We start from the raw sequence: 21,453 nt of genomic DNA, 5'->3' as shown, positions 1-21,453 counted from the left end.
GCTCTGATTATTGCTGTGTAGTCACTGCTTCCTATTAATTCCTCAAATCATTTAGATGGTCCTGTCTTACACTCAGTAGTCTAACAGAGCTTTGATTGAGGTTCCTAATTCCTATTTAAGAGAAATTTAAAACATTTTTTGTTCTGTCCCTGCTTTTGATTCTCTGATGGTTTCAAAAAAGACTCCAACCACAAATTTGGTTAACTTGCTTAAAAGAAAATATATAATAAAGATGATCACCCAATCTGTGCTTACTTACAGCCATAACCTGAGTAACAAGCTCAATTATCTCAAATAAGCTCTTCTAGTGACTTAAAATTAGGCCTTAGTATCTAAACAATCAAACAATTTGCCCAAATAAATAAGAGGAGGAAGGCAGCCCTATCCCTTTGTTGCTCTAGGGTGACACTATGCAGGGCCTGGCACATCATTTTTGTCTTAAAGCTGTAACTGCTCGTCAGGCATTTATTAAGCTTTATAAGTATACAGAGAACTCTGTCCCCAAGAGCTCGGCTCTGTACGCTCCAAAAGTATCTCTTGGGAGTTAACACAAAATTTAAGTCCTCACAATAGTGATTTTATTAAATTAGTTGCTTTATAAAACACTGCAGATGTCATAATTGTTAACAGTTTACCAAACTGTAGTCAACTGGTGCAGTTTGCTGAGCATGTTTTATAAAGGAAAGGAAATGCCAAAACCCTGGTAAAGTTGTTCCACTGCAGCCTAGGAGAACAAAGGAGAATTGTTTCTCAGACACTTAAATCAGGGAAATAAAACAGGTAAAGAGCTTCCCTCCCCCATCTGAAGCACTCCATCAGCAGAACAGTCTGATAAATAGAAAGATTCCACACGTTGTAATGCAATGCAATAATGGAGAGGTTTACCTTCTTCAGCTTCAAGGTTGGAGGGTTTTGGTCATTTAATTTTTAAATATCAAGCTAGTGCTTTTCAGCCGTTGTATCTTCACTCTGAGATAAGCAGTCTTCTTCACAATGTATTTTTTTTTTTAATATCCTCACGCTCAATTTTAAGACAAAGCAATTTTAATACTAGGTGCACACCACATGCCCTTGCCGCAAACTGCTTTTCTTGACAAGTTATGAAGTAGTTCAAGGAGGTATGGTTAAGGCTGTATTACTGAATGGTGCTGGTAAATACTACACAATTTTTGTCATGTTGCAACCTTTTTTCCAATTCAGTGACTGCTGCTATGGAATCAGATAGCAACAATGACAACATTATTAGGTTTGTTTTTTTTAAACTATGATTTAGTAGCAACTGAGGTTCCCAATTTTAACCCCTTGGCAGCAAGATCCAAGTTCCCTCATTCGCACATTAGCACCTAAGTGTCAAGGGGTTAAATAACCAGCACAAAAGATACTGCACTTCTGATTGTAGCATTTGGCAGAACTGAAAGGAAAGGAAGTTGTGCTACATGTTGAAGGGATTGTGGGCAACAGAAAGAAGACACCAGGAGAAGAGAAAATGTCACATGAAGTCTTCATAGTCTTGTACATATCCTCCATCATAGCCACCATAATCTGCCAGATCGTCTTTCATGGTAGCCTTTAATCCCCCTCCAGGGACCACACCTTTCTTCTTCTTTTTGGCTTTGCTTTGCTAAAGATAAAAGAGAATTAATTCATGAGACTACCTACTATGGGTACCTTTTCCGGTACAGAAACCCTCAGACACCCAAGCCTCTGGCACCAAAAAATTGCTTTAGTTCTCAAAGGGAGATCCCAGACCCTAACCCCGGGCAATTTCTATTAATTCCAAAAAGAAAGCTATGAACGAGTCTGTAAACAAAAGGATCATAATGGCACTCACGCTCCTGCTCTGTTCCAGTTTAAAGTTCTAGTTCAGGCTCCTACTACACTTTAGACTATTATGCTTACACCCCCATCAGCATGTAATATGCATTTCCCCCGCACGCTTGCTCTTACCTTTTCTTGCTTTTGTTTTTCACTGCAAAGCACAGTCAGTGAATTGGTAATCTTTTTCAAGTCATCAATTTCCACTAAGAGAAAAAAAAAAGGAATACCACATCTAATTTGGCCATCATTAACTTCAGTAACTTTGAAAAGACTAAGAATTTGTCCTGTTAAACAAAAGATGGTAAAGAATCAGTCTATGGTTAGGCTCACAAATCAGAACTATTGAAATTTCTTTATAATGACCTGTAATAACCAAGCACCATTGTTCAACCAAAGAGAAACAAGAAGTGTCTTCAGAGCTCACAGAGCTCCCTGCCATACTTCCTTACTCAATCTACACACGTGAATGCGGGGGAAAAAAACCACAGGGCAGATAACCATGCCTTTCCACAACACATCCTCAATGCGCAGTAAGGTGTGGCTGAATGAACGTGGAATGACAATTCTTACAACTACAAATGACAACTCTCCACCCCTTGGGTCTCCATTTTCTACCACAGGAACCAGAATGAAAACAGTAGGTGCCTCAGAAACCTCAGTGTCCCATTAGACACAAGCCTGTTTACGGAAAAACACATCCTTCCATCCTTAGAGAACTAACAAGCCACCAAAAAAAGTATATCAGTTTGGTTAGAGAGCACCTTCAAAAATAGGAAAAAAAGTATGTGCAAATAATATACCAACCATGGGTATATCACTAATCAAATTCAGAACCTCCAGCTTAGTAAAGATTTCTCAAGGAACACCCAATTTAAAGTTCATTGTGTAGAATTCCTTTTTCTCAATCTTAACAACAGCAAATACTAGCAGAAACAGTCCCCTTCCACATTAGTGCCACTCCACCCCTGGTTTTTAACTCCCATACACCCTGCCTCTGAAATGTATGACTCCTCTCAGGGCTTGGCACCACACCCACGGGCCCAGAGAAGAGGGACCAGCTCTGTTAAGCAACTTAAACCAAGTCACAGGCTTCCTTGTTGTAAAATGAACAGACACTTGCTGTGGTCTCACTCAGGTCTACAATTCCATATGTTCAGGGATCATTTTCCCCAAAAGATACTTCCTAGTCCCTTTAAGATATAATTAGATAAAAGAAGAAACTAGTGTTTTGTTAACTGCTCGGTCAGCAAAGCCCAGATGTCCCTTTTGGGAAGCCATTTTAAAAACATTAAGAAGGCAGCCTCAAAAAACAAAACCACTTACACTCACCATCTATTTGCAGAACATTCCCAAGGTAACGTAGTTCTAAAAATCAAATCCTACATTTATTATAGAATGCAAAAAAACTGTCAACTTGCATCCTCCTGAGTATGATGTGCCCTTCCTAAAATCCACCCACAAAGATAGAGATTTGAATTACTTACATGAAATACACACATCTCGAACTAAGGCTTCCAAAAAACTGGCATAATATAGTGATTTTTCATATTGTGTAATTTTATCTTTTAGTAACTTTCCAAACTCTGTGAAGTCATCTCTTGAAGATGGGTTCATAGCATCTATTCCATAAACTGTATTATTAACACCTGCGGGAGAAGAGGGAGCACTAAAAATATCAGAAAGATTCTTTTCAAGTTTATAAACCAACTAGCTACCTGAACAACCCTGTTACTTCATGCTAAAGCACAGGTTCTTAACATAGGTCCACTGGAGTCCTTGGACAGCATTCAGAAGGTCTGTGAATTTGGATCAGAAAAAAATTTACAGCTTTATTTTCACTAACCTTTAATTTAGCATTTCCTTTCATTTTAATTATAGGCAACAAATCACAGTGATATTAGCAAAACCTGTTACCAGTAAACGATCAGGTATTTTCATATCACATTACAGTTGTAGTTATCTTGAAATAATGTTTTCAAATTACATTACTTATTAGACCTGCCACTAGATCTTACTTAATGCATTAATAAAGAAGCACATTACTGTATCAAATTATTTAAATATTTTGATACCTATTTCAATAGGCTTCCTTAACTAAGTAAAATCCTTTGTATTTTATGCATTTAAAAACATTAGATTAAGAAGGAACCCAGTCTTCAGACCACCAAAGGAGTCCCTAGCAGAAAAGGGATGCTCTTAAAGCACAGGTCTAAGAATAGCCCACAGGGAAGTGCAGAGAGAAGGAAAAAGCAAAAAAATAAATAAATAAAGATGGTTCCTGTGAAAGTATCCAGCTAACTGATTCCAGAGGCTAAGCAGGGGTAAACCACGTGTTAAATCCCAAGAGAAAAAGAAATCTGGCCTAAAAGGATTCAAGGCTAAGAGACAGTACACTCTGTATCCTCCTCAATAGTAAAGTGAATTAGTTGTTAACAATTATCACTGATTCAGTATTTTAGTATGAGAAACACAACATTAAAATCCTATTAACCAAATGATGCCTGTATGAATGCATGTTTTTGCCTTTTAATCTATAATTGTGGTCCCACATTAGAATTTATAGGTACCATGTAAACTCTTCTCTTTAATAAACACATGGGTGGCTTTTACCATCCCATGAAGACACTGGATAATGGCTGCATGCCCCATGTAATGAGATGAGTGCAGTTAAGACATGCCAAGCACACACCAGTGCACGAGAGCATCATAGCAACTACTCCCAGATTGCTGGCAACTCGTGGAGAGAAAATCACACCTCCCGCAGAAAGGAGAATGATCGTTATAGCCTGCTCGATCCATTTTAAAAAAGAGGAAGGATGGGAGTAAAACTCAAGATAACTAGATCCTTCTTAGCTCTAGGTTTCAATTTCAAAGTTATTTAACTGTTTCAACATGACCTTCTACTCTGAAAAGTACTCAATAGGTGATGACAACAATGAGCTTAATTAAACAAAGTGAGAGCTTTTATCTATTTCTTTGGCCATGTTTCTTACTTTACCCTTTACCCACGGAACACTCTGAACTCCCCTGCGCACAGGACCCTGAACATGTCTTTTATCTCATGTACCACCCACAGCTGCAGGGATAGCACACAGAAATGGAAGCCCTCCAAAGACAGGGCATGGTGAAGGCTAAGAAGGGTCACAGAAAGAAAATGACCCTGAGCAAAGGCACAGCCCTATAGTCAGTTCAACATTTAAACCTCAAAGCTACAGGCCTCACATTTCATCCAGCTGATAAATATATTTAAAGCAGCAGTATACTTTATTTGGGTCCAATGACTTAATAATCTTTTACTTGATACTCAAAACAATTATTCAAAAATCTGAACATGTATCTCACTCAACCTTAAGCAATGAAATCTCAAATATAAATATTAAAAACTACTTTCTAATATCTAAGTTAGCCAGTATTATATTATTTCAAAAAAGGAGATGTTTTCTAAACTTTCATAACTAGTAACATTTCCACAGCATTCACCTGGAACTTCAATACTTCACTGCAATCACCATGCCGCCCCCCCCTTACCAAAAGTTTCTTTTGCTAATTCAAGGTCTGATTCTTCCTGTAATTTCTTTAGCCGCAGTTTATCTGCTAATTGTTCTTCTGGTGTTAGCACTTTAGGTTCTTCAGGTTCTTCTAACTAAAATGAGACAGAAAGGAAGTTTTAAAACAGCTGGCTTAGGACGGACCAGGACATTTTTGTATTGTGTGCATTCTTTTTTTATAAACCCATATAAATAATAGCAAACACTTATAAAGTGTTTATTATATTTCAGGCATCCTTTTAAACACTTTAGATATTTTTTAAGATTTATTTGAGAGAGAGAGAGAGAACAAGCACGAGGCGGCAGAGGGAGAGAGAATCTCAAGCAGACTCCATGCTGAGCACAGAGCCTGACGTGGGGCTTAATCCCACGACCCTGAGATCACGACCTGAGCTGAAACCAAGAGTCAGATGCTTAAGCACCTGTGCCACCCAGACGCCCCAACACTTTAGATATTCTTATCCTGATTTTACATGAAAAAAAATCTGAGGCAAAAAGAGGTTAAACAATATGCCCATGGTAACAGAAGGTTAACATGGCTAGCAATGTGAGAGAACTGAGATTAGAACCCAGAAGACTGGGTTTTATTTCCAAAACAGCCTTTTTAAAAAATATGGAATTTAGACTACAGAAAAGGGAACGATTGCACTCTCATATTCTGCTGCTAAAGACCGTATTTTGAAACAACTTTTCTAGGGCAACTTGGAAATATGTATGAAGTCTTAAAATACTTTTATATGCTTTATACGGAATCAAATAATTCCACTTCTAGTTATCTTAAGAAACCAAAGATGCACACAAACATTTAGCCACAAGGATGTCCAATGGAGCATTACTTATAATTTCAAATACGTTTAGAGACAACCCAAATGTTCAACAACAGAATGGTTAAATAAAGTATAGCACATCCATATGACAATACAAATGACCCCTGAATTACAAAGGCTTGAACTGCATGGGTCCACTTAATCACAGATTTTTTTTTTTTAAATAAATATAGTAATAGTAAATGCATTTTCTCTTTATGATTTTTTTAAAGACTTGAGAGAGAGAAGCAGCAGGAGGGGCAGAGGGAGAGGGAGATAGAATCTGAAGTACACTCAGCGCCCAGCGTGGAGCCCGACACGGGGCTCGATCTCATGACCCTGAGATCATGCCCTGAGGTGGAACCAAGAGTCCAGTCCGACACTTAACCGACTGCCCCATCCAGGCGCCCCCTCTTTATGATGTAATAACATTTTCCCCCCTCTAGTTTATTTTATTGGAAGAATACAGTATATAATACATACAACTATAAAATTATGTGTTGACTATGTCAGCAGTAAGACTTCGGTCAACAGTAAGCTATCAGTAAAGTTTTGGGGGAGTCAAAAGTTGTATGTGGATTTTCGACTGTGTAGGGAGTCAGCACCCCTAATCCTCCTATTGTTCAAAGGTCAACTATACTATGCAGACATAAAAAAGTGTTTGTTCTTTTTCCCCAAAGAATCATAAAAGGAATTTATCTTTTTATATTGTTACTACTATAAAAGTAACACATTATTGGGCGCCTGGGTGGCTCAGCTGGTTAAATGTCTGCCTTTGGCTCAGGTGGAATCGAGTCCTGCGTCGGGCTCCCCGGTCAGTGGGGAGTCTGCTTCTCTTTCTCCCTCTGCCCCTCTCTCCTGCTCGTGTTCTCTCTCTATCTCAAATATATGAATAAAATCTTTTAAAAAAAGGAGCACATTATCATTTATTAACAAATTTAAACACACACAATAGAAGTTGTCACTTATTTCCCAGTCCTATTCCTCTGAGATGCCAGTTAATGGTTTAGTGAATATCATTTCTTTAGACTGTGATATTTCCTACAACAAATGCATTTTACTATGAGGGAAAATCTGTGACAGTATTTACTGAAGTGGGAAGAAAAGTAGAGGGAGCTTGTGCCATCTGTGGTCATCCACGTCTGTGCAGTTTACAGATTGATTCAGAAGTCCACTTCTGTAATACACAGCATTTTGTTTCTCATGAAGAAGATGAAATAAGAAACGTCATTATACCAAGTTAAAGAATTCTCAGAATATTTCTCAGGGAAATATCTTGACTCAACCGTCTTAGTAGATCTGGACATCATTAAGTATTTTCTGCATCAAAACTGCACATATCTTAACTCAATACTTGACCTAAGACAAACTAAGGTTTCTTTATGTTGGAGACTAATACCAAGATACAAAAAAGGAAGTATAAATTTTAACTTCAAAGACCAAGAAAGATCTAATCAAGATGGCTTCTTAGACCGAGTTATAAGATTCTATTGCTTGTTCTGATCATAGAAACACACATGTAGATATACTTAGATACACAAATATAAGTTATTAAAAAGTATCTAAAATGTTCCTGACTGGGGGAAGCAGGCACTCTCATACATTGTAGACAAATGCAAACTAGTACAACCCCATACAGAGGGCAATTTGTGAACATTTATCAAGACCACAAATATGATTTGCCCTTTGACTCAGCAATCTCTCATTTGGGAATTTATCCTGCAAATGTGACTACACCCATTAGAAATGACACACACATATGGTTATTCATGGAAGCACTGTTCATCAAGTTTTAAAAGGACTGGGAGAAAAAAATCTAGCTGTCCCATCACTAGAAGACTGGTGAAATAAAATATGGTGCATCTAGGCAATCTGTTCTTATCAGTTTAAACCAAAAACTAATGAAAATGGTTTCTTATAGGGGGTGACAGGGAACAGGATGGAGAGGATAGAATAGGAATGGATGTCTGAAACTCTTCTGAGTGTACCATTTCACTATAGTTTTGACTTCTGAACATAATTTATGTTTAAAAAATAAAGGTAAATAAGAAAGAAAACTTTAAAAATGGAAACAAATGACCCTAAAACGTATATCAAAATACACAGGGAAAATAATACAAATGACTTTAGAACCCAGAATGTAATTCTACATCCTTAGTAGGATATATTCTAAGCCCAAAAAGAACTGCAAGGAAATCCTAAATTTGATTCAGTAGCTTTACATTGTTAGTATTACTGGTATTGTAGAAAAGCTAATAAAAATTACGTTAACATTGTTAGAAACCAGTATTTTAAGAATAAGAGAAAACATCAATATGAACTAATGCTTACACACACAACACATACACACATATACTAATGTACATTTATCTATTTCCTAGCTTCACCCAAAAAAAGGGTATAAGGAGGCAAGACCACCTCAGTAACAGTAAGTACTACTAGCAACTAGATTTGGCCTCTAAATATCATTTCCAACTAAAAAGAACCATAAAGAAGTAGCTGATTCCAGGCTGATTCCAGGCCTAAAGAAGAGTTTACCAGGTGAACCCAACACTTCTGTCAGAAAGCAAGGAAGTTTTCAAAGATTCTGTCAAAAAGATGAAGACTAAACAACTTAAAGGGTTTCCTACTGGCTAAAACTGGGACAATATGAGCATCAAAAAAATAATTACTGTATCTGAGTAAAACACAATGATTTTATAAAAAACTCTAAATCCACAAATTTACCCAAAAAGAAACCCACAAAAATCCCTCATTTTTCACCATTTGAAGTTACTATTATACACCCTCCTTACTCTGAAAAATTGGTAATTAAAAGAAAACAATTAAGCTTTTACTCTTCCAGCACAAACCATATCCAAAGTAACCAAACAGCAAAGTTTCTTACTTTTTTCTTACTTTTTCCTTCTCGGGGAAAAAAAAAAAGCCAACCAATAACAAATGGAAGAGAAATAACAGGATGAGAAAAATCACCATTCTGCAATCCCTAATAAAACTAGGCAACAATCATCACTAATACTAAACAAATGGGTGAGACGTTGATGTCAGACTGGATTACTTGCAAGGATATGTAATTTTGTAATAGAAGGATGTTACTGCCTTAACCGAGTGATCAATTTTAGCATCACTAATAATAGGACAGACATTATGTGACTCCTGGTGTGATGTGATGCAGTATGAAGCACACAGCATGACCTCTCAAGGACTCCAATTAAAAATGTTTAATCTGAATCCAATCAAACTGCCAAGTTACAGGAAATTGCGACTATAAGCAATCAGACGAATCAAGAAGGTGGGATGTTTTATAAGACAACTGGGCTCCTCTCTTCAATAAGTCAATGTCATTTTAAAGAGAGAAAGACACTCCAGAGACTTAGGATATGCTAACAACCTAACGTAATGCAAGGTCCTTGTCTGAACAAACCATACATAAAAGACATTTTGGGACAATCAGAAAAATGCATATAAACTGAATACTAGAGGATGTTAAAAAATTACTGTTTATTAGGTATGTAATCATGTGAGAAAGAGCCTTGCTCTTTCAGAGATGCATACTGAAGTATTTATTTATTTATTTTATTTTTTTTTTTTTAAAGATTTTATTTATTTATTTATTTGAGACAGAGAGAATGAGAGACAGAGAGCATGAGAGGGAGGAGGGTCGGAGGGAGAAGCAGACTCCCTGCCGAGCAGGGAGCCCGATGCGGGACTCGATCCCGGGACTCCAGGATCATGACCTGAGCCGAAGGCAAGAAGTATTTAAAGATAAAATACATAATGTCTGTTATGTACTTGACTGTATTTTAACAACAACAAAAAAAGAGATGAAGCAAATATGGCAAAATATTAGCAACTGTTACATATAGGTGACATATATAATTCACTTTCTCTGTTTTTATGTTTGAAATTTTTCTGAATGAAAAGCCAAGAAAAAAATTAAAAAGCTCTTTATGATCTGGTATGAAAAGATTAAATACATTACATGATACAGTAAATAAAGTAAGGTGAAAACTATAAAAATAAAAAAACGTAAGAAAAGCAAGAAATAAGAATATATAGGAGTATCCAAATACATAAAGATACCTCAGTGATGTAAGAAACTGATACTCACTTAAGGGATAGAAGGAGAAAAACAGGATAAATAAATGAAGAGTTGGGAGTTCTTAATATTGTTTTGATTTTGTAATCATGTAAACATATTTTCTATTAAGGAAATTAATAGAGTATTCCTGATCTTCCTCCAAATAATCAGGAACAAAAACACCTACATAGTACATGGCAGAGAAATGGTATTTTTTATATTTCACTCACTCAATACGTACACTGCAAATAAAGACTAATCACAACTAGAAAGAACTGCAGGCACTGGCAAAAATCACTGACTGTGGTACTACACAATCACGACTGTTGCCGAATGTGGAAACTTAAAAGGCATTCTAATACATAAAACTTCTGGGTTACCTTTTTGCAAAAACCACAAATTCAGTTTGGGGATTCACTTATCTGATAGCATCCAAGAACAGTCTTTACGAAGCCCTTCAGATTGCTGTCTGTTAAGACATTGTACCACTACTGATGTGAGACTACTGTATTGCAGGAAATGAATGGTACTTACCCTCTTTTTAATTTCTTCTTGCCTTTTCTTCTGTTGCCGTTCTTTCTCTTTTATTTTCTCTGCTATTTTTTTCTTTTCTGAAACTTTGACTTCTGAAAGAAATGTTTTAATCAGTTACCCTGAATATTTACCAGTTTATGGATGAGACAGACATATAACACTTGTATATTCAAGAGACCAACTTCTCCCAGCTAGTTTCATATGGTGACTTACAGGCAAGTAAGAATGGAAAAGTTCTGGGACTCTCTGATCTGACCCCTAGACCCAAACACCTCCCTTCATATTTCCCCAGCACTTTCAGCAGGATTTAGAGCATTAAAATGAGGCCACACCCTCTACCCTCTCCTAACAGCAGCACTCAAACAGAGAGCGGCAGGCAGTAATCCAATCGGATTATGATTTGAGGGGAGAGAAGAAATGGGAGAGAACAATAAAGGGAGAATAGAAGGATGTTTGGGTTTCTAAACACCAATTTCAATTTTCAATTTTGTGAGCATTCCACCATGTGTCTTAACACAAACACTACATGCTCACCAAGATAGGAAACCAAAAATGAAGGAACCCCAGTGGCTCACCTGGTTTTACTTCTGCTTCCTCTTTTTTTTCATCATCATCATCATCCCAGTTATCCTAAGGAAAAGGACCTCTATTAATAATTCTCATGTTTACCTTTCCATGTGCACCTTATTATCAACTTTTCTAACTCCACAGAAACAGGTTTATGAGAATTTTTTTGGTATTGCATTAAAATTATAAATAAATATTGGGAGAACAGACATCATGATGTTGAGCTACCCTAGCCAAGGAAAAGATCTGTCTTTCCTTTGTTCAAGTTTATTTCTATATTTTTCAAGGAGTGTTTTAAAGTTCCTCTCTTAGGGGCGCCTGGGTGGCTCATAGTGTCTGCCTTTGGCTTGGGTCATGATCCCAGGATCGAGCCCTGGGTCAGCAAGGCTCCCTATTTCTCCCCCCCCCAACCCATGCTCTCTCTCTCAAATAAATAAAATATTTTGTAAATAAACAAATAAATAGGGGCGCCTGGGTGGCTCAGTTGGTTAAGCGACTGCTTTCGGCTCAGGTCATGATCCTGGAGTCCCGGGATCGAGTCCCTCATCGGACTCCCCGCTCAGCAGGGAGTCTGCTTCTCCCTCTGATCCTCCCCCCTCTCATGCTCTCTCTCTCTGTCTCATTCTCTCTCTCAAATAAATAAATAAAATCTTTAAAAAAATAAAAAATTTAAAAAAAAATAATAAATAAATAAAGTTTCTCTCTTAGAAGTTTTGTGAATTTCTCTTCAGGTACATACCTAAGAATTTCTGCGTTCCTACTGTAAATAGGGTTTTTTTCCTGTTATGTCCTCTAACTGGTTATTATTTGTGTATATAATTGGCTTTTATATGTTAATTTTATATCCTGCTACCTTATGTTTTAACTTTTTTTTTAAATCCATTTATCACTTTTCATTGATTCTCTAGAGTTTTCCAGGTGTACTATCATATCATCTGCAAATGAGAACGGCTTTACTTTTTTTTTTTACCAAATCTTTTTTTTTTTTAAAGACATTTATTTATCTGGAGAGAGAGAGAGCAGGGGGAGAGGGAGAGAGAGAGAATCTCAAGCAGACTCCCCGCTGAGCTCGGAGACTGAAGCCCCAGATTTCCATGACCCAGAGATCATGACCTGATCTGTAACCAACAGTCTGATGCTCAACCAACTGGGCCACCCAGGTGCCCTCTTCTTTACCAATTCTTATGCCTCCACAACTGATTTATCCAATTGCTGGCTAAACCTCTAGTACACTGTGAATGGTAGCAGTGATAATGATTATTTTCTTCTCTTATGGAAATGCCTCTAGTGTTTCCCCATGAAGTATATGGATCCCACCATATTTATGCAGTAAAATATATCAGTCTTTTCTTTTCTTGCCTGTGGATTTCAAGTCAGCTTCTTCTAGAACATACACACTTCTACTGTTTTTTCATTTAGATCTCGGGTCCATGTGGAGTTTTTTTCTCTTGTATGGTATGAAGTATGATCTAATTCTCTTTCCAAATGGTTACCCAGTTGTCACAGCATCAGTTATTAAAAAGTCCACCTGAGTCCAGTGATTTACCATATAGTAAATTTTCACAGGTACTTATTAGTCTATTTCTGCTTTCTATCCCATCCCACTATTTTCTCTTCATGGACCAATACCATACTGCTTTCCTTACTTTAATTACAGTATGTTTTTACATAGGCCAGGGCTAGTCCCACCCTTACAGGCCTTCAGGTTTTTTAGTATTTTCCTGGCCATTCTTGCATGTTTGTTTTTCCATATTAACTTTTTATCAACTTGGCTAATTCTATAAAAAAGCTTCTCTGTTAACAAAATACAAGATAACCAAGCCAAAACTACTTCTCTTAATTTGCAGCTCTTTTAAATAAAAAACTGAAAGGACTCTGTATTTCTTACTTTCCCAAATGCAATGGTTCAGTTATTTCAAGTAACATTCCATTCAACACAACCCTGTTAATGAATTAAATCCATATAATATTTAAACCCAGTATTTAAGAGCAGTCAAGAGCTGATCAATAGCTTCTTGAACCCACTCCCTAACTTGGGTAGGGCCCTTTAAGGTGGATCTATACTCTTGTCTTTTCTACACCTAACAGAGTCACTAAATATAAACTGATTATCAAACAATTTTCCAAAGGCTCCAAACATTTAGAATGTTTAAGTTTAATAGGGACAGACACAGCCTTGTATTTAGATAGGGCTTTAATCTATAGGTAGCCTGGCCATTGTCTCAGCAACTACCAGGCACACTATGATATGCCATTTGAAGCTGAACCACAGGATTGCAGATGCAAAGCAGGAGGCCCTGATGCAACTGGAAGATGTAAAAGATGACTAATGTGCCATGACACCAAGCTTTTGCTTTATAATAAGACAGGTCATAATCTGAATCAGTCTAGGTATTTAAACTAACCAAGCCTTGATTTTAATAAAAATCTCTAAGTCCACCAAAGAACTAAAAAATCCCGATTAAGGCTGCCATATGGTCTGCAAGCAGAGTAGAAAGAAATCTGTATAAAAGTAAAATATTTTGGGACTCCTGGGTGGCTCAGTCAGTTAAGTGTCTGCCTTTGGCTCAGGTCATGATCCCAGGGTCCTGGGACGGAGTCCCACATCAGGCTCCTTGCTCAGCGGGGAGCCTGCTTCTCCCTCTGCCTGCCACTCTCCCTGCTTGTGTTCTCTCTCTTTCTGACAAATAAATAAAATCTCAAAAAAAAAAAAAAAAAAAGGAAAATATTTTTATAATCACCTTACTTTGACCGTTTAACTCACAGTTCAAGGTTAACAGACTGAAAGCAAACCTACTAGTCACTGTTTGGACATCTAAGATATGAGAGTTAGAAATTAGAGAGCAAATGTTTGAATAATCTCACTGGTTTGCTTAAGTGCTTGTTGTCAATACACCATAGTACAAAAGGAACCCTATAGCTAAAAATAAAAATTAACCACCAGGAGTTTTTTGTTGTTGTTTTAATCTTCAAAGAACATAGAAAGCTGGGTCTGTGAGTGATATTCTGCTTAGGCGGTGCTTCTGACAGGAAGACCATTTGCTTACTTCAAAGGGATACATATTCACCACTCTCTATTAATAATAGTGATGATATGATGATGATGATAAAGCATTTACCAAGTGCTTACTTTGCACCAGGCACTGAGCAAAGGGCCTAACATGTAATAACACAGTTAACCCTCACAAAAGTTCTACAAGTCAGGTGGTGTTAGCCCCATTTTATAGATAAGAATATTAAGGCCCTGAGATAGCTATCCCAAAATCTCAGTGAAATATAATGAGCAACAACAACAACAAAAAGCCCCCCCCAAAATGAAGGAAACAGTTCTAAATGGACCAAAGTTCCTTTAAAGTGTCATACTAAACATAACTTCTTACCTGAGCCCTGAAGTATACAATAACTATCTGAGAATTAGGTCTCTCCCCACCAAAATGTGTTCTTTCAATCAGTTCCGGAATGAGTTCCACTGGAATTGTAGGAAAGCTCATGAAAGAGAAGGGTATGGCACACAGTATTATGCCCAGCTACAATTCTATCAATTTCCTACCTCAAATTGCCTGTGATGATTTTCTACTAAATTTAAGAAAATAGTCCAGCAGCCTCTGGTACGAGGAAGCCAAGAGGGGAGAAGAAAGGCTTAAAATGAGCAGCTCCATCCCAGTACATCCAAAATGGAGAAACAGATACATCAGAGGAGCATTTCTCAGTTCCCTTTGCCAGTAAAACATCACCCCCACCCATATCACTGCTCCCTCAGTATCTCATTTATACCAACTCTTTGTACCACCTCAATCCCTGTTCCTGGTTTCCCCATCAAAGCATAAACTTTATTCCAGACCTTCAAGTTAAACTGTCCCATCAGTACAGACATAATGAGGCTACCTAGAATTCCACCACAGAATGGATTTTAGAAGCAAAAGCAGTGGTTCCTATCAACCAGTCCTGGGAACAGCTATGGAACCTGCTCCCACGTTCATAAAAGAACCATGAAAGGCAAGCCCTGCCTGTCACCCCCACCCCAGAGTGCTCAAAACAAATCTGCCCTGAAGTTTCTACCACACTGGGGACAAGTCCCTAAAGAAGGGAGCATAGTGATGTTAACAAAGAGACTAGTCACCCTTCCAAATAGTTGTAATCCCAAAAGCAGGTCAGGTAGTTTTCTCCAAGAACTTAAAGTTTTTGTTTCCTTAGTTATAAAATTTGCAAGTGCCTAAGTACATGTAAAGTAGAATGTCAAAATCTGCCCAATTTTTCTATAAACACTAGGATTTTGTAAATGCTGACAATAACTTCCGATAAAATCCAAAAAAGGTTCTTAAAGAAACAACTAAAACACACTTAAATAGCGAGTAAATCTGTAATTTAGTAAGCTCTAAATGGTTATTTGGTTCCAGAGAATACCTATCAATAACCAAGTAAATTCCTTACCCAATTATTTTTGGTAGGTAATAAATCTGCTAACTATAATATTCAATTTATCTTCAAAAGAACACCTAGCTTGCTCTTGTAAAGTGGCTAGCTTCCTTAAAACAGAGGCAGTTTATAAACTACTTGCTTATCTATACTCTTCTACAATACACACCCAATATCATTTGAGCCATTTCTCTGAAAAAGATGGCTGCTTTTCAAGTTTAAAACCTGCTTCCCAATTGAACATGACTGAGAACTGAAAACAGAACAAAAATTTTAAATCCTGCTTTTTTAAAATTTCTAATAATATAGCCAGTAGTTGGCTAATCTGCCATTTTTATAATGTACAACTACAGAATGTCACATGCAATAAGAGAACACATTTAGGGCTGAAAATGCTTTCCAACTTAAGCAAGATATATTTATAGATCATCAAATAGAAGTAGCTTCAAAGGAGGATAAAATTCTTCTGCCCCATAGCAAGAGTCCATTAATTAACATATACTCCTTTACTTTTCTTTAAGTAGTTTGGTTTAGATAAAGAATAACCTTTTGCAGGAAAAGAGCCTTTTACTGATGTTCTGTAAGCTGTACTGACCTGCTCTGAGAGGCCTCAGAACTCTGTAACAGGCTTCTGGCAAGACTAGACTTCCCAGCAAAGTTCAGTTTTTATTTATTTATTTATTTTTTATTTTTTTAAAGATTTTTTATTTATTTATCTGAGAGAGAGAATGGGAGACAGCATGAGAGGGGGAGGATCAGAGGGAGAAGCAGACTCCCCGCTGAGCAGGGAGTCCGATGCGGGACTCGATCCCGGGACTCCAGGATCATGACCTGAGCTGAAGGCAGTTGCTTAACCAACTGAGCCACCCAGGCGCCCCCAAAGTTCAGTTTTTAAAAGAAGCCCAAATGTTCTTCCATCATCTCAGGACTAGCCTGGCTTCTGGAAGCCAAGGTACCTGTCTCAATAAATTCTACTTCATTTAATTCAATTCATTAAGTTTTTAACATCCTACTATGTATTATGGCTCAGCACTCAGTTGAATTCCATCTCAATGCCTACCTGGTCTCATATTTAGAACTGTCATTAATCAATTCTACTTTAAATGCTTGGCTAAAGCAAGATCAAGATACTGAATACTAAACAAATGGCTTATTTATTTTCAGTCATCCAGCATGACAAGCACATTAGGTAAATATTTTTCAGTAACAAACATGCTTTCTAACTGAAGACTTACTAAGTTTATAAAAACTATCAGGGAACTGAAATGATATAATTGAGATTTTCCTGAAAATAATCTGATGAGGGGAGAACAGTAAGTGGAGATACAGAAAAAAATAAGATTTCTCATCGGTTTATTAAACTTCTCTTTACCTCTGTTTATATCTGGAATTTTTCATAAGAAGTTACACACACACTTCAAGATACCCATTTCCTGGCAAAATGCCCAATTTCTGAGTATTTCCCAATAATCTCCCATTCCTCTGAAGTAGAGATCCCCTTCTTCAGAAGTGCTATTTCCAATGTTTGAAAAATGTCCTTACTCTGGTAGATTAAACTATTAAGCCGGACAGGATCCTAACAGATGGTTGAATGGGTAGGATGAGACAGGCAGTTTTCAACTAAGTTCATTCTCAGATCTTTCTTAAAAATTCTATAAAAACATTACAGGAGCAAATGCCAGAAACGTCTGAACACAGCCAGGAGAGGTTTCCTCAAAACAATTCTACATACCTTGGGGCGCCTGGGTGGCTCAGTTGGTTAAGCGACTGCCTTCGGCTCAGGTCATGATCCTGGAGTCCCGGGATCGAGTCCCGCATCGGGCTCCCTGCTCAGCAGGGAGTCTGCTTCTCCCTCTGACCCTCCCCCCTCTCATGCTCTCTCTATCTCATTCTCTCTCTCAAATAAATAAATAAAATCTTTAAAAAAAAAAAACAAAACAATTCTACATACCTTGAATAAATCCAGATTTTAATTTGTTCTATACTGAAATGCTAGGAGACTAAAGTTGTATTGTCCCTGCTTGCAAAGGATAGGTACTCACTGCCTTCTTAGTCAACACAACCTGCACATCACTTCAGCAATGGGGAAGGAGTCCAGTGATACATGCTAAGTGAACAATTCCTCCCACTACCTCTGAATAACATCAGGACAGTAAGAAAGGTAAAATAACAAATGTGACAGGAGAGTATGCTTCCTAGTTCTCATCTTTTTTTTAAAGGACTTTAAGTAATCTCTACACCCAACATGGGGCTCGAACTTACAACCCTGAGATAGAGTCGCATGTTCTGCCGACTAAGCCAGCCAGGGGCCCCTAGTTGTCATCTTTTTAACTGGGAAGAAGCATAGGCTTCTCTCCTCATGAATATTAACAATTCTATGGTTTCACCTAAATCCATTTCTGCCACTACCAGACACCTACTTGAAAAGTCAAGGGCAGCAAAATGTTGTAATGTCTACTGAAAGACAGTAAACTACTGAAGCAAATTACTGTAACAAAGACCTCAGTTTTCATTTCTCAGGACATTACAAATGACATTAAATCTATATTCTTAAAGATTAAACACTAGATGATGACATAAACTGAAGAACTTATTGTTTCTGCATATCTTACCTTTGAAGACTTTTAAAAAATTTGTATGTTGTACTATTTAAAGGTTATGATTATTTGATCTCATGAAAACTAAGCCTTGTTTTCGCATCCTTACCAAAAGATTAAGTACTAAAACATTAGAATTCAGAAATTTGGTATTACTTGCTACCATCCAAAGTGACAAAATTCAACTCTAGATTGGTAAACTCTGAGCAAGCAAAAACTTGCTATCTTGATAACCAAGATCATCCCATTCAAAACCCAAAATTCACAGTAAATAGCCACTGTGGAGATAACTTACTCTGGAGCTTAGGAAATCACAAAATGTGGCACAAAATAAACCCCAGATACTAGATCTAACCAGTATATTTTCCTTTAGCCAGAAAAATTAAGACTACATCTTGAAGTAAGAGAGTATTAACATTTATTGAGTGCCTCCCAAGTGCTAAGCAACTCTGCATAACGGTAAGACATTAAATCACTTAAAAGTGCAAAACAGGGGGGCCTGGGTGGCTGAGTTGGTGTAGGACTCAATTTCGGCTCAGGTCATGTCAGGCTCATGAGATCAAGCCCCACCTTAGGCTCCACACTAGGCGTGGAGCCTGCTTAATATTTTCTCTCTCCCTTCCCACCATAAATGAATGAATGAATGAATGAATAAATAAATAAAGCAAACAACCCCCTGAAGTTATCTCCTATAATGAAAATATAGATTGAGAAACTAAAAGGAAAGATTAAAAAACGTGTTTATGACCACAAATACAGAAAATGACAAGCCAGTAATATACATCCACATCTGATTCCAAAGCCTAGGAATCAAACTATTCCTTGAATACCATAACTTGGGAATCTTGAAGAAATTCAAAAGAAATAAACCAACATTTCAACTTAGGAAATAAAATGGACAAGTTCAGTTTTTCTTCAAGATCAACTTCAATGTTTATGTAAAAGAAACAAGATATTTGCATAAAAGAAAGAACCTGCACTGAAAGAGTGAGCGGACAAGATGACCTTTATGGTCTCTTACAACCTGTAAATCTTAGTTACAAGTGGTCAGAATTCTATTTATCAGAATTGACACCCTTTAGATCCAATAATCTCAGGCACACTACTTCATGGTATCACTTCAGACTGCTCCATTCAGACTTCATTTTCTGGTACTTCTTTTCTGATTTCTCTAATCTTTTCTTCTCATTAGCTAAATTATTCCCAATTTTCAGAACAGATGTCCTAACAGCTGCATCCGATAAGGAGAAAGTGAAAGGACAAATTTGAAGGCTCAAAACAGAAAGTCCACTACAATGTAGGGAGGTAACTAATATCTTGCAATGAGACTGACAGACAATCCATCCCATGTCTCTACAACATGTAAATGGAGCATCTAAGTATCTTCACAAGAGTACTACTCATTTATTAATTCCAATGTGTGCAAAGCTCATATTATTCCTGAACCTCAAGCTGTTCCATAAATTGGACCTCCACCTCATCAGACTCAGGAGAAAAAGGTAAAATCCAAACCAAAGTAGTATTAAGTTCAGTGTTATCTAGCTTAAATTTTTTCAACCCAAGCAGAAGGACTTAATAGGGTTCCCAATATGTGTTGAAGGGTAGAAGTTAGGAAAGTAAAACATCCACTAAGCGAAACAAAACCAAGACAAACCATTTCTCAATTCATACAAAACTTTATCTGCACAAATATAAAAAGATTTTGAGAGTTCTGTTAATAAGAACCTTAACATTCTGGTCTTGAAAGGTTTGTTAGCTACTTAAAACAAAAACAAAACAATGAACGCACTAGTCAAACTGTCATCTGAAGCCATTTGATGAGTCCCCAGGAGTCTGCAAAAAACAAACGACGAAGGAGAAAAATACTGGCCCCTCGTCTATTCCAACCAATATTTCCTTAGGTGTCGTTCGTATGTAGACAAATAACTCATTCTGTGAACTGTCCGTTTTCCAGGTCGCTGTGTGGACTACCTTAGGTTTCTGACCACTAGCCGCTATCTTAGTACTCGGTTCATCCTTTTACCACAGGGTGGGGGAGGGAAGCCTAAAGTTATTTCACTTTACTGCATCTATTTGTCTTGTGTTTAAAAAAAAAAACAAAACACTGAAATTAAACCACAGTATTTCATCTAACTGCTCGAACAAACTCTACAAATTAGCCTTCGGAAACGTAAATGAGTTACTGACCCTTGGGAGGCCTGAGCTCAAAAAGGCAGGTGGGTTGCATGACTTTCCATATGGGAAAAACCATGGGGCTCAATCCCCAACTTCCGAGATCCTTCTGGCGAGCGGCTCCAGACCGCGAAGTTTGCACGTGGGCCGGGCCCTGCCGCTGCTGTCACCTCCCGTCGCCAGTTGGCGTGTGGGATCCTGGCCTGGGCGCAGACCCTTAAAGAAGGGCTGAGGCCGGGGCCGCCTCCGTCCCCGCCAAGGAAGTCCAAAGGGCCACGCTGCTCGACTCCGGCCCATATGGCCGGCCAGCAGAGGAGAGAAGGGCACCAGGGAGCCCTACGCTCGCGTCTGGACTCATAGCCCGCAGGCCCGGGCGGCGCCTCTGGGCCCAGAGTCCACCCGCCCGCCCATTGGCGGGTATCCCCGCCCGCGACAGCGCCAGTCCGCTCCCGCGCTGCCCGGAGCCCCGGCCCGCACCCACCTTGACGTCCTCGTCCTCGTCCTCGCCTTCCCAGCGGTCCCCGCCGGCGGTGCCGCCGCCCCCCACCTTCCGCACCGGGTCTTCCACGGAGAACGTGTCCGCGTCTACGGAAGAGAGCGAGCCGCGTTAGCGCCTGCTTCGGCTTGAGGCCAGCGCTGGCCCAGTCCCTGCCCCCGTAACTTCTCCTCACCCCAGGAATCAGAGTCCCCCGCCGCTGCCGCTGCCGCCGCCATCTCGAGCCGGGTGTGAGCGTGAGTGAGGGGAGAGCTAGCGAGGAGTTAGCGCGGCGGAGGTGAGTCACTGGCTTTGCTCTCGTTGGCCGGCGCGGGGCAGGCTGGGACCGTGGCTGACTGTGCGCCGCGGCTCAGGCTCCGCCCTCTCTGGCGGCGGCGGCAGGGCGACGCGCGCGCGCGGGCGAGAAGGGGGCGTGGAA

General features: G+C 38.7%; 1 protein-coding gene across 2 annotated transcripts; it reads right to left on the bottom strand.

Annotated features, from left to right (window-relative positions):
- Window positions 1–555: 555 nt before the first annotated feature.
- Window positions 556–21,364, bottom strand: EIF3J (eukaryotic translation initiation factor 3 subunit J). Of its 2 annotated transcripts, none has more exons than XM_081831022.1 (8): window positions 21,211–21,364; window positions 21,021–21,124; window positions 11,363–11,417; window positions 10,788–10,879; window positions 5,347–5,461; window positions 3,303–3,464; window positions 1,948–2,021; window positions 556–1,621 (listed from the first exon to the last, which is right to left on the bottom strand). In XM_081831022.1, the coding sequence occupies exons 1-8, from the start codon at window positions 21,251–21,253 to the stop codon at window positions 1,490–1,492; spliced, it is 777 nt and encodes a 258-aa protein (XP_081687148.1). In that variant the 5' UTR covers window positions 21,254–21,364; the 3' UTR covers window positions 556–1,489. The 2 variants fall into 2 exon arrangements, with proteins under 2 accessions (XP_081687148.1, XP_081687149.1); XM_081831023.1 differs by having other exon boundaries at window positions 10,788–10,876.
- Between the last annotated feature and the right edge of the window lie 89 nt (window positions 21,365–21,453).

Source organism: Leptonychotes weddellii, chromosome 9, assembly GCF_054177405.1.
Source record: "Leptonychotes weddellii isolate Sample4059 chromosome 9, ASM5417740v2, whole genome shotgun sequence".
In the NCBI taxonomy this organism is placed as follows: domain Eukaryota; kingdom Metazoa; phylum Chordata; class Mammalia; order Carnivora; family Phocidae; genus Leptonychotes; species Leptonychotes weddellii.
Note: the sequence above shows the minus strand (reverse complement) of the source record. Positions and strands in the feature narration are given on the sequence as shown.

Excerpts from the sequence above, each read along its gene's own strand:
- EIF3J (XM_081831022.1), bottom strand. The coding sequence starts at position 21,253 with ATGGCGGCGGCAGCGGCAGCGGCGGGGGACTCTGATTCCTGGG. Across the intron at positions 21,125-21,210 it reads GGGGGACTCTGATTCCTGGG|ACGCGGACACGTTCTCCGTG; the intron begins GTGAGGAGAAGT and ends TCTCTTCCGTAG. Across the intron at positions 11,418-21,020 it reads ACGAGGACGAGGACGTCAAG|GATAACTGGGATGATGATGA; the intron begins GTGGGTGCGGGC and ends CCTTTTCCTTAG.